Below are 12,846 nucleotides of genomic sequence, written 5' to 3'. Positions count from 1 at the left end.
AAATTGCGAAGCAGCACATAAAGAGATGGAAGCAGCGCAAAGAGGAAGCAGGATGGGGCGTGCATATAAAAAGTTCAAATGGAGGAATGAATAAAAGAAGGCCACTGTGTGTGCATGTGTTTGAGGGAGTGAATGAAAGATAGCGCGGGAGCAAACTTTATGAACAAGAACAAAGACGGGACAGGAAGGAGCGCTTCCTGTAGTGATGAGCTTGACTTTGCCAAACATTCTGTGTGTATGTGTGTGTGTGTGTTGACACATGGGGGCCATTCTTGAGAGGAGCAGCATGTGTGTGTGTGCTTGTTTATTCTGCGACTTTATTTTTTATATGTTTTTGGTAGCTTTTGTATGCGTGTGTTATTCTTTCTGTCTGTAAACACCATAGCTGAGAGTTTTGAATGAATTCTGATGAAACTTTGTGGGGGTGGGGTCCTGTTAACAGTCCACTAAAATTTGGCTTGAATCCACCAAGGTCTTCAAGGTCAACTTCATGATTTACTGGTCAAAACTGACAAAAAGCCACACTGCCTCAATAACATTGATTCTTACAGTGTGGCCTGTATTGTCATAGATAGTAATGTATACAGATTTAAAATATTTGATATCTGACCTCCAAGGTTCATAGATCAATCTGATGGTCAAAGTGATAATAAAGCCATATAGAGATTTTTAAAATTATGTTTCTTGACCTCTGACCTCTTCTTCAAGATCAAATAAGGTCAAACTTTCTTACTTTTAAAAATCTGCTGCCTTCTTTTGTATTGGCAACATTTAGGAAATGACACTGTTACATGGGTATTCTAAAGATCACATTATAGCTGACCTCTGACCTCAATTTTACACTCCAGAAATATACTGCAGTGTAATATTATATAACAAGCTCATGTTATTCATCTCTAGTTGTTTACAAATCAATGTTTATTATCCATTACCTACTCCTACATGACGTATGTGTAATCAAAGTAAACATCTATCATGCGGCCCTTATCTGATTTTTAATCCACAACAAACTTCTTAAAGTAAGTTTGAAAAGAACAAAGAAAATAAAATGAATCCATAATGTTATTCTTCCCTTAAAAGTAAATGCTGCCCAGAGATTTAGCTGCCTTGGTTAAAGTTTGTGCTCTCAGAGTGCTTTTTTTAATATTGCTTTGGCAATATGCTTTTTGGAAATGTAGTTTCAGAAGCCTGTAATTAAAGTGTGTACCAGGTATATAAGAACTTCTAAATCATTCGTGGCCAGCCGGCCAGAGTTAAAATCCAAAACCCTAAAGTTTTATTTCAGACAAAGGTCATACACACAGAGACAGTCAAAGGGGGAGGAAAAGAGAGTCCAAAAAAACGGTGTAAAAGTAAGCGATGAAGAAGCCAAGCAGGAACACAGGGAAGCCTTTGAAAGTTAAAAAAAGAAAACGAAAAAGGGAATACAATCTGGGAAATGCCTGGAAAGCTATGCTGTGTAAAGTACAAGTTCTGGCAACTGTAAAGTGAACAGTGGTTTGTGTATATACTGAAGAGACTGATGGCTAATTGAACACAGGCAGCATGTAAAAAGCAGAAATATCGAGCAAAGGGCAGAAGTAAACCAACAGACGAATACAATTCTCCAAATTAAAATGGAACAACCAAAAAAAGAACCAGAAACGGGGAATTTTCTGTCCTTTCACATTACTAGAAGTAATTAGAGCCACAGTTAGTATTTACATTTAGGTCCATATATATTTGAACCTAACTGAACATAGTTTAGTGAAATATATTCCAATTATAGTTATATATTGGACATGGACATAATTTGTGGACTCCCAGCTTTCCTTTGACCGTATCCACATTTAAATTAGATCAAGGGTTTAGGAGTTTCAGCTCCTTAACATGTGTCGCCCTCTTTTTAAAGGGACCAGAAGGTAATTGATTCAAAGGCTATTTCATAGGCAGGTGTGGGCAATTCCTTCATTGTATCACTATCAGTTAAGCAGATAAAAGACCTGGTGTTGTGCTTTCATCTGGAAGATTTTGCTTTGAACAGACAACATGCAGTCAAAGGAGCTGAAAGCTATCCTTAAGCTGCAAAAACAGAAAAAAAACAATCTGAGAAATTGCTACAATATCAGGAGTGGCAAAACCTACAATTTGGTACATCCTGAGAAAGAAAGAACGCACTGGTGAACTCAGCAATGCAAAAAAGACCTGGACATCCGCAGAAGACAACAGTGATGGCTGATCATCAATCATTTCCATGGTGACGAGAAACCCCTTTATAACAGCCAGCCAGGTGAACAACACTCTCCAGGAGGTAGGCGTATCGATATCCAAGTTTACTATGAAGAGAAGACTGAATGAAAGTTAATATAGAGGATTCACTGCAATGTGCAAGCCATCCATGAGCCTCAAGACTAGAAAGGCTAGATCGGTCTTTGAACTTTCAACCTCTATCAGAATGATGGTAAGAAAAAAGTATGGAGAAGGCGTGGAACAGCTTATGGTCCAAAGTGTACCACATCATCTGTAAAACCACGGAGGCAGTGTGATGACTTGAGCATGCATGGCTGCCAGTGACACTGGGACACTAGTGTTTATTGATGATGTGACACAGGACAGAAGCAGCTGAATGAATTCGGAGGTGTTCAGAGGCATACTGTCTGCTCAAGTCAGATTGGACAGTGTTTCATAATACAGATGGACAATGACCCAAAATATACAACCAAAGTAACCCAGGAGTTTATTAAAGCAAAGAGGTTGTATTCTTGTATGGCCAAGTCAGTCACCTGATCTTAACCCAACTGAGCATGCATTTCCCTTGTTGAAGACTAAACTTTGGACAGACAGACCCACAAACAAACAGCAACTGAAAGCAGTTGCACTAAAGGCCTGGCAGAGCATTAAAAAGGAGGAAACCCGGCATCTGGTGATGTCCATGAGTTCAAGACTTCAGGCTGTCATTGCCGGCAATGGGTTTTCAACCAAGTATTAGAAATAAATATTTCATTTTCACTTATTTAATTTGTCCAATTAATTTACTTCCCCTGAAATAAAGGTATTGTATTAAAAAATGCTTTAGTTTCTCAAAGTTTTATGCAATCCTTTTGTTCAACCCACTGAATTAAAGCTGAAAGTCTGCCACTCCAACTGCATCTGAGTTGTTTCATTTAAAATTCATTGTAATGTACAAAACCAAAATTATTTTAAAAAGTCTCTGTCCAAGGTAAGTCCAGCTTTAAACGTTTAATCTTCAGTTGAAACACATTGTAAAGACATCCCACTATATGAGCTGCAATAGTTTAAGCAACAGTGAAATAATAAATTATGAAGAAAAAGTGTTTTAGGATCATTTATGTTGCATTTTTATTTGAACTGTTTACTGTACACAGCCACATAAAAGCATCACAGGCTGTTAAAAATCTTTGAAGTTCAAACTGAACATTTCTTTTAACAGAAACAACTTAAAAAATACACACAAAGTAAAAGCAAGACTCACAGAAGACTCATCAGACGAGACCCATCCATCCCTAATCTACAAAGGTCGTTAAAGTCAAGTCATCTTCTTCTCATCACTGCTTAATCACCTTGGTTTCCTCTGCATGAATGTCTCATTCATGCAGCAGAGCTTTGTATCGCTACAATCTGTCAGCCCTCTAACGACCCTCCCCCTTTTCTGTCCACCCACCGTCTCATCAGCGGCCTCCCGTTCGGAGCGCCTGTCCAAATAGGTTAAGCCAGTTCAAGGTGTCCTGATGCCAATTTCACAGCTGACATGCTCTTTTAATGTCATTCATGGACCTTCAGCACAGCGGCTTCTCCCCCCATCACCACCACCACCCCGTCTTTCTGTTCTTTGTCATCATATCTGACTGTGCTGTGACTATAGTTAGAGAAGATCAGTCAGTATAACCCCTCTAGATCATCTTTCTTATTCAAATGCGAGCTTTCACCGCCCTTTCCTCTATAAAAAATGGTCGCTGGGTTTTGATTATGAACTTATGTCATTATGCCATTTCGTTGGCATGTTCCTTGACCTCTCACCAGCAGTCACGTCAGGTCCAGAATCTGATGAACTAAGCCTGTCAATTGTCGATTCAGCTTTCTTATTAAAGCAGTTTATTGAGGTTCAGCAAAAAAAAGTCTTCTTTATCTGCAGGGTCAGCAGACAAAGAAGCAAAAGCCACAAACATATGCATCAACAGCAGAAAAATCAGACAAAGAGGGACTAACTTTGGTTCTTGTGGTTCTCTAGTGTATTCTGGAGGTCAGTTTGGCAGATTAACAGGGAGAATACATGCTCATAATTCATTAGTACAGCCATGATTCGGTTTTTCATTTCTAAGGACATACTGGCCTGAAGAAGAAGGAGATGAAGAAGAAGAAAAGCAAAATGATTTTAGTGTGGTGTCCATAATTACCTGAACCACAAAGTCTACAAGTTTGTTAGAAGTTACATTTTTATTTTTATTAAGTGTTACATTGCATCACATGCTTTTATTCATTCTATTTATTCTATTTCTGTTTCTGTTGCTCTGCACAGACCTCTTCCTGAAAGAGGCGGGTGTAGCTGCAGCTCCAGTTTGATTTAAAGTTGCAGATGCTGAAACCGAGCTCAAAACTGTGCAGGCGTGGAAGAAATAATGAGCTGTGTGTTATTTTAAGCTGAAACATACACACTCTGGGGACATGTGGTACTTGCATTAACTGGTTAAAAAGGGGTATAATGTGGAGCCTTTAGTAACTGTAAAAAAGTGGTATACAAACAATAGCATTGCAGATGCTGTGGCCTCTTTAGCGTGTCACTCTGTGGCTGGAGCAGTATGGAGATCAAGCCGGCAATAACTGCATAATGTTCTCCCATTCGGCTTGAATCTCTCCCCTCTCGCTGCTTTGCTTTGTTTCTTTCTTTCTTGCCCGTCCCCCGAACTCTGTCTCTATTCCTTTATGTTGTCTGTCTCTGTCTCAATCACTCTCAGTCCCTGCCCGGACCCTCCTTGTCTCCCTCGCCCTCCTGTCTGTCTGCTTTGTTGCAGCTGACCAGGACAAGAGGGAAAGGTCACACTGTGTCTGGGGGATCAAATGGCTAACCTTTAACCCCCCCACTAACCACTGAAGTCACACAACAGAGAGAACACACACCACATGCAACGTTGCGTGTGCAAACATGCACTCCACAGTAGATCTGCATCACTACATAGAGTATGTATATGCTGATGAGGGTCTTAAACTGTATTTTATGTGCATTGAGTGTGTGTGTGTTGCCAGTGGAATGTGGTTTACTGTGTAAGATTAAAAGCAGGGGCTCTGTAAGTTCGCGTGTGACTTCTTTCTAATAGCCCTGTAATCCTTCTCTCACTGGGAGCCCCTAATGATTGCAGCTAGACTGGCATGCATGACATCACACACACGCACACACGCACATTTACATGATCTAACACATGCCTGCATATAAACATACAGGATGGAGACTCACATACACACACTGAGGAAGTAGCCCAACGTGTGCAAACTGTTTCACACACACACACTCACAATAATAGCGTGAGGTGCGACACAGCACACGAAGCTGGAAAAGTGTGTCACAGGCATCTGTTAACACGTGTACATATGCTGACAATTATAGACAGGCACACAGATAATTATATATAAAATATGAATGTGAAAAGCGGGTATAAACGCATTTACTGTATGTCCTCCATAATGGGCCTGTCTGAGAAGCAGATGTGGATGTACACCCTGGGGCCGGAGCAGTATTTACACACAGAGACAATCTCACAGTCACATTCTCAAGTCAAGAAGTGCGTTTACACACACACACACGCACACTTTAAAAACACACGCAAACTTCACATTAAAGCAGTTTTTTGGCATGTTTTTAAAAATGATGGCTTTGTGAGTGTTTGATGTATAGTGTGGCTAGTGAGAATATTAAAGGCTTAAAATTTACATCCGATGCTTACTCGGACAAATCTGAACGCAACATATTTCATTTTATTTTGGATTATCAAATTCATTCATCTTCAGGGTGCTGTCGCGAAATCGATCAAATGCAGAGCAGAGAAACAAACCACGGAGGCCCCAGAAACGTGCAATCAAACGGTGAGTTTATTAGCACAGGAGAAGAAATATCAGCATACGTCTTCTAACAAAAATACACTGGATGCTGGTTTTATAGCACTGAGGGTCACGCCCCCACCACGTCAATTACAGATTAAAAATACATTGTTTACAGTCATTGTTTACAGACAATGGTACATCTTGTACATCTTTAACAGACATATAACTTCTCTTTTCTATAACACCTAACAAATAAGGCAATAAACCTCAAGCCCCCAGGTTCTCTGCGGTTGGTCACTAACTCTGGTCATCAGTCACCAAGTAGACTAAAGGGCAACAGGTTACAAAAAGAAGCCGAAAACACTTGGGCCTTCGCTCAGGCCTGTCACTAAATTTATGTGTATTGTAAGCATGCATGCAGTCAACCTTCTATGTTCTCCAGTGAAACTTAAGACCCTTTTGGATGAAACATCAACTCCAAATCAGCACAAATATGCAATGTGTATAAAATGACCATAACTATTACTCAATGTGATGACAAACACCTTCTATGCAATCTGAACCCTGTAAGGAATATTACTAATAAAATAATGCTGTAAAACATGTTATTAATGCAATTATAGTAATGCAGGTTATATGGCAGCAATAAAAGAATTTCTGAATCTCCACAGTGCCTAAATCATCGGTTTTATCTGACACGCCTGTGAAAGCTTTAGCATTTAAGAGTCCAGACACAATCACAGGAGCACATTTATGCTTAGCCTAGCTCCGAGATGTAGTTGACTGGCTCATTTTGGTTTTTCACATTTGTTTGACTTGTTAGTGCTGTTACCAAACTGATGAACCTCATGACACTGATAAAAGTAACAAAAAAAGTAAAAGATTTAACAATTTTTTTCAAACAAATGTAAATTTATAAGCAATACCTCCCGATGGCTTAATTTATCAGACTTTAGGTGGATATTAGTGTGTCTCTGTTTTTATTATTCCTTGTATGAATGCTCTTGAGCAACTGCACATCTACCAAATACCACACAGTCAGCTAGCTGTCTGTGCACTGCCCTGGCTTTGTAAATATTGGGAGAAGAGCACTGTCTTGCAGCCAGTCTGCGACAGGGGCATTCCTGCTTACACACAGGCCTGGGGAGAAGGTAGAACGGGCAAACAAAGCACTGCATCTAAGAGTGAAAGTGAATGTGGCACATGCTAACATGCTAAACAACACAATATAAACACATTGCAAGGAGAAATAAACAGACCAGATGGCCAGTAGAACAAAATCTGAAAAAGAAGGATGGCTCACTCAACCTTTAAAGTGTTATTTTCTTGATGCAAGTCAAGTAGCCTTAAAATTCATAATTAGAGTGCAATAAATCCATTATGGAAGCTGTGCAGTCTATACATCACCCCGCTGTTGTGTTAAAAGCATGTGGGAGTGATTGCCGTAAGATTTGTGTGGTGTTAATTGCTTTGAGTCCACACAGACTGCTTACAAAGATCTGCCTCTTAGTATCTGCTAAATTTTGGTGTTTAGGTTTGTCACTTCACCATTTTTGGGCTGCAAGCAACACGTGTGTGTTATCAAACAGCAGATGGCCATAATGATGCAAACCATTGAAATGGCACATGCTTGTAATTAAATGAGCCAATAAGCAGTCTTTATTGCCATGTGCCATATTGGTGGGAAATGCATGTAAAATTAGGACAAAGCTATGAAGGGCTTTCAAAGAATGCCTATTTAATTTTTAAATGTTTGCCTGTGAGATAAACCCAGCCCTTTACATCCTGTTCCTGGGGCCCTGGTGCGTTGTGCACCCTGTGTAGTGAAAAGGTGATTTTTGCACTGGTTTGTCTCATGTTCACATGCCATAGCTCAAAAAAGCAAATGTGCACGTGGGGTTGACACAATAAACACTCCTTCCAGAGTCTGCGCATTAGTCAGGTAGAAGCTGGAGGCCTAATGCAGCTTCCAGAGCTCCAGAAATTGTGTTTTGGGATATTTGGTGAGGAGGCGAATGCAGTAAGCATGTTTTACAGAAAAATAAAACTTGCACAGGGCCCTGGTTAATCACTTTATCCATATTTGCCATTTATGGTCACAAACAGTCACAACCCCTCCTTTAAACTGTAAATATTTAGCCATTTTTGCCAGTCATGCAGAGATTTAACAAATGAAGTACAGTGTGTATTTCATTTGTTAAATCTCTGCATGACTGAGTCAGCTTTGAACTACTGCTTTGAACTTGAGCTAAGCTTGGTTCAAAGCTGATTAGCTCATAAAAAATAGGTTAATATTAATATGTGTGCATGAGAAACTGAAACAGAGGTGAATTGTTCCTTCTTTATTTGAAAATAAAACAAAAGCTGTTGATGAGATCCTCTGAACGATTCATTTTTTGTTCGTGTCCAGGTAACGTTACTCGAGGACACAGTAAGGCGGGAGTGTCAGGAGAGGGAAGAGCTAACTGCTGCGCTGTCTCAGGCTCGCCAGGAGCTCCTCGGGCTGCGATCCCAGGCATCTCATCGGGACACCTTAAAGCTTTCACTTCCAGACCACTTGGAGAGACACACCCCCCCAGGGAACAAAAACGTACACGAACACAGTCAAGCCCGGGCACCACTCACTCGCTCTTTGGCCTCCCCAAGCAGACTCCGGCCTTCGCCTGCCTGCACAGACAAAGGCAGAGGCCAGGGCATGGGTGGAGAAGAAGCGGGAGGGGGGAATTTGGAGTCCTGGAGCAGTGGGAGAGTGCTAGGTGGAGAAAAACAGAAAGAGGTGACACTGCCCAGACTGAAAACAAGCTGCACAGTGAGTGAAGTCAAACGTAAGGTCAATTTAGTGATGGGGAAGAAGGAGACGCTCTAAAAATAGAGTAGTAGTAGTAGTTTAATTATGTTTTTTACATTTTTATAGCATCTTATTGTTCTTTTAAACTAATTATCTAACTGCCTACTTTAAAAGTTGCGCACACACACACACTCAGATAAGGCACTGCGCCTGAGTTCTTGTTTGCACACTAGTAAACTCTCACTACACACACTCAGCAACAGATATGCACTTGTTTTCTCACAACCTGACTCACGCAGACTCACTGGCACGCACAGGATTTCACAAACAACGCACACAAACACACACTCAAACACACACACACAGCTTTAAGGAGCATGACAGCATGTCCCTTGCCACCCGTGGACACAAACAAAAGGCAGGCAAACACAAAAGAAACTGTATGGTAAGCATCCCCAGACACACACACACACACACACACACCGACACACACGCACACAACAACAATTACCCAGCCTTCTCCCCTGAGGCTTTGTGTGTTATTGACATCATTCACTCTGTGGAAGGTCTTTCCATCCCTTCCTCCTCCTCTCTTTTCCTCTTCCCCTACATTTGGGATAAATTGGCATGATGGGAGAGATGTGTGAAGTGTGTGTGTGTGCGTGTGTGTGTCTGTGTGTTTGTGGCATGGAACTAATTTCCCTGCTTGCTGGCACACATGCACACAAGCCTTTGCTCACCCCGTGTCCCTCTTTTCCAATCCATCTGCGAGACAATGCACACGTGCACTTCATTCACTTAAAAAAGGTGGGGGAAAATTATTATATCCTGCCAACATTTCCTGTTTGCCAGAACACACACATATGGCTTATCTGCTAAAAACCTTTGTTGGCGTGGAGAGGATGTTCTCAAATGCAGCACAAACAAAGACTATGTGCCAGTAAAACCTGCACATATGTTCTTCAAAGGGTTAATAAGACATTTAGCACAACACAACACGTAACCGGGGAAAGTTTACCTCAAGTTGACTGTCATCACTGTGGTAATAAATTTGCTACTGATTAATTGCATTTTTCAAGTAGGTTGTCACTTACTTCAGAGGCTTCCACTTGCTGTAAGCTTTGGTGATTCTATTGACTTCCTTCTAATAAAAACAACAAGATACTGGTTCTTAGTGTGATTTAAGTCCATTTTTTTGTGCTTTGTAACAAGCACAGTGTTGGCTTCCTGTGTTTCAGTGTGTGGCCTTGTGTGTTTTTTCTACACTGCATGCAACTTTGCCGTGTGTGAGTTTTCAGAGAGTGATTATTTATATCCTAACTCTACCATCACTCACCTTAAGTCACAGAAAGTTCTTACTTGTATAATTGTGTTCATATTGTACTGTCCATTCAGGTGTAAGAGGAAGACTTGGCATACTTCTTCAAATGTGAGCTACATTTCTTCTTCTTCTTCTTTTGTTCTATATTAGTTTTTTTTTATACATAACTGCTTGTGTAAGTGAGAAAATAGGCTTCACAGTGGAATCTTGACCTTGAATGTTAACAAAACAATCCCAGATTAAGCTCTGTGTACTCACTTATTGCAAATCTTCTTGCCTTATCACATGACCTTCATCACATGGAGTTTGTTCAGTTGTTATGGAATTGTAGAAGTTTTAAAGTTTAAATAATCTTTTAATCAACAGATTATCATGGACTATGTGTAAATGATGTGGAAAAAGTGGGAAAAAAAATTCTGCAAAATCAAACATTTTATTATTAATCTCACAGGAACATTTTATTAGATAAAGAAGAAATTCAAGTTGCCAGCTAACACTTGCAAGCTTGATTAGCAGCTGCTAACTAACATAGGAACAATATGCTGGTGTTCACTCGCTAAAACCAGAGTGATGACTTCTTTAATTGTTTGATATTACACTTACCCATTTGCCAAATCATTGCATTAAAATGCTCCAAAAGGCACCAGCTCAACAAACACCATCAGGAGTACAAGTTCAGTGATGTGAATTCACTCACATCACTCTTTTTACAGGAAGGGCAGAGTCTTGCAATAGCTCTGAAAGTTAGCAACATATGCTAGCCATGCTACAGAGATATAGCAGCACAGAAGTTCAAGATGCGTTTTTAAAGTTAAGAAGTTAAAAAACAACCTTGTATGTTATCAGCACATATTTAAACATCCGGGAACTATGATATATAAGGCTTCTGATTGGCCATCGTTAATATACAGTTAAAGCTACATCACTACCTGCTGCTCTTGACAGCACATAAGATTGTTTTTTTGCATTTTGATGCAGACAGATATTTAAAAAATCGTGCTCATGTGGATGTGAAATGTCAGTTTGAAAAAACACCTGTGCACGTGTGGGTGTAGCCTGAGATGTTTTAGGAGTCGTTGGTTTTTGGGCCTTATTCACTGCCCCTTGAGGCTAACTAATCATGACAAACAATATGATTAGAAATATGTTTAGTATATGACAGAAAACTACTAGGTGATTTACAATAAATCAAGGGTCATTTTCTCAAGTGTATGGCGGTTTGGTTACCAAACCCCGTGAGCCCATTTCACAGTGTACATTTTCATTTGTCAAAACAGAAAAAATAACGTTGGATTTAATAACATCAAATAAAGGCTGGTAGTGCACAGTACACGCTGCCTCTCTGATAGTGATTTCCTGTGGCACTGAATAAAACAGAGCCATCATTATCGTTATTACTTGCACTGCGGTTTTCCTGCTTTGCAGAGACAAAATGTCCACCATGAAAGGCATCTGTTCCAAACATGTGCTGCTCACATTCTGACTTTTGACCTTTCTTTTATCTCTGTTATGCGTCTTACCTTCATGACCGGCATATCTGCTATACTATATGAGGAGCTAACCCCTTTTTTTAGAGATGTTAAAATGCTCTCCCCACCCCGAGAGTGACCTGCCACACTCACGCTGTCTGCTCTGACTGCACACAGTTTCTCTCTTTCTTTCACCCTCAACACAAACACCCATCTCTCTCGCTCTCCCTGTACCTATGACATACACACACACACACACACACACACATAAATCTGCCTCCGTGTCAATATTCTTTTAATCTCTTCTGCCTTCTTTTGGTATTCAACCCTTGTGACCCTGATGCTCAAAAGCAATTCCTTCTTCACTTTATTTTTGATCCAGTCAGCTCTCTCTCTTCTAGTCCCCTCTGTTCTCATACTGGGGACTATTTCTTTGCTCGTGCCCTTGCTTTGTAGCCCTTGACCTGGTGTCCTTCCTGGTGTGTGTGTTTGAAAACGACCCACGGGGCATGTGTGTGTGAAAAAAAAGATGGTCTGAGTAGATACAACTGAAGTCCTTCTTGTAACATCACTGATATGACTCCTTGACACTCCTTCTAGATCTCGATGCAGGCCCACAGCATAAAGTTGACACAAACGACGCTCTTAAACTCTCAGATTTGTCCTTACACACAAACATTTGTACATACACTCACTTATGTCACACACACACACTGGGAGTGTGATCTCCGCAAGGTAATTATCATAGCAGGGCAGGCATGCACACGTGTCTCTGGGGAATCTGTGCAAGTTCCTCGTAAACACACACACGCTCCAGGGAGTGGCGTGTGTGTATAACTAAGCCCTTGTTCGTCACTGGGCGTCCCTGAACGCCTTTGTCCTACGTCGATATGGTCGTTTCGGAATTCGGCCGTCCCGTGAGCCCTCCCACACCCCATAATTAGTGTCACCAAGGCAACCAGAGAAAGAATGCTTGTATTCTTGTCGTGGTGGCAACTGCGTAAGCGCTGGGGGCCGGAGGTGCTAGTTGTAGGTGTTGGGGTGGGAGGGTGGGGGGTGAGACACCTCAGTCTGTCACTTCATGCGGTGTGTGACATGGGTAAATATTTATGACTGTCCTGTAGATGCTTCACAGACCCGCAGACAGGTTGTGATACCGTGGACGGATCAAACTTTAAGCCTGGGCAATAATTTCCTTGTCAGTTCAGCTAACGTCTGCATTTTTTTTTCTCTGA

The 12,846-nt window shown here is 40.9% G+C and overlaps 1 protein-coding gene across 2 annotated transcripts in view; it reads left to right on the top strand.

The window, feature by feature from the left end:
- The window catches only part of lekr1 (Leucine-, glutamate- and lysine-rich protein 1), an 86,361-nt gene extending 76,371 nt beyond the window's left edge, over positions 1-9,990 (top strand). Inside the window, exons 12-13 of one of the 2 annotated variants that reach the window (XM_005474532.4) lie at positions 6,001-6,075; positions 8,444-9,990. In XM_005474532.4, the coding sequence (XP_005474589.1) occupies positions 6,001-6,075; positions 8,444-8,899 (531 nt within the window). In that variant the 3' untranslated portion in view covers positions 8,900-9,990. The remainder of the gene's footprint in view (positions 1-6,000; positions 6,076-8,443) is intronic. The other variant, XM_005474533.4, reaches the window with a different exon arrangement.
- The last annotated feature ends 2,856 nt before the right edge of the window (positions 9,991-12,846 follow it).

The sequence above is a fragment of the Oreochromis niloticus genome, linkage group LG14, assembly GCF_001858045.2.
Source record: "Oreochromis niloticus isolate F11D_XX linkage group LG14, O_niloticus_UMD_NMBU, whole genome shotgun sequence".
NCBI classification, from domain to species: Eukaryota; Metazoa; Chordata; class Actinopteri; order Cichliformes; family Cichlidae; genus Oreochromis; species Oreochromis niloticus.
Note: the sequence above shows the minus strand (reverse complement) of the source record. Positions and strands in the feature narration are given on the sequence as shown.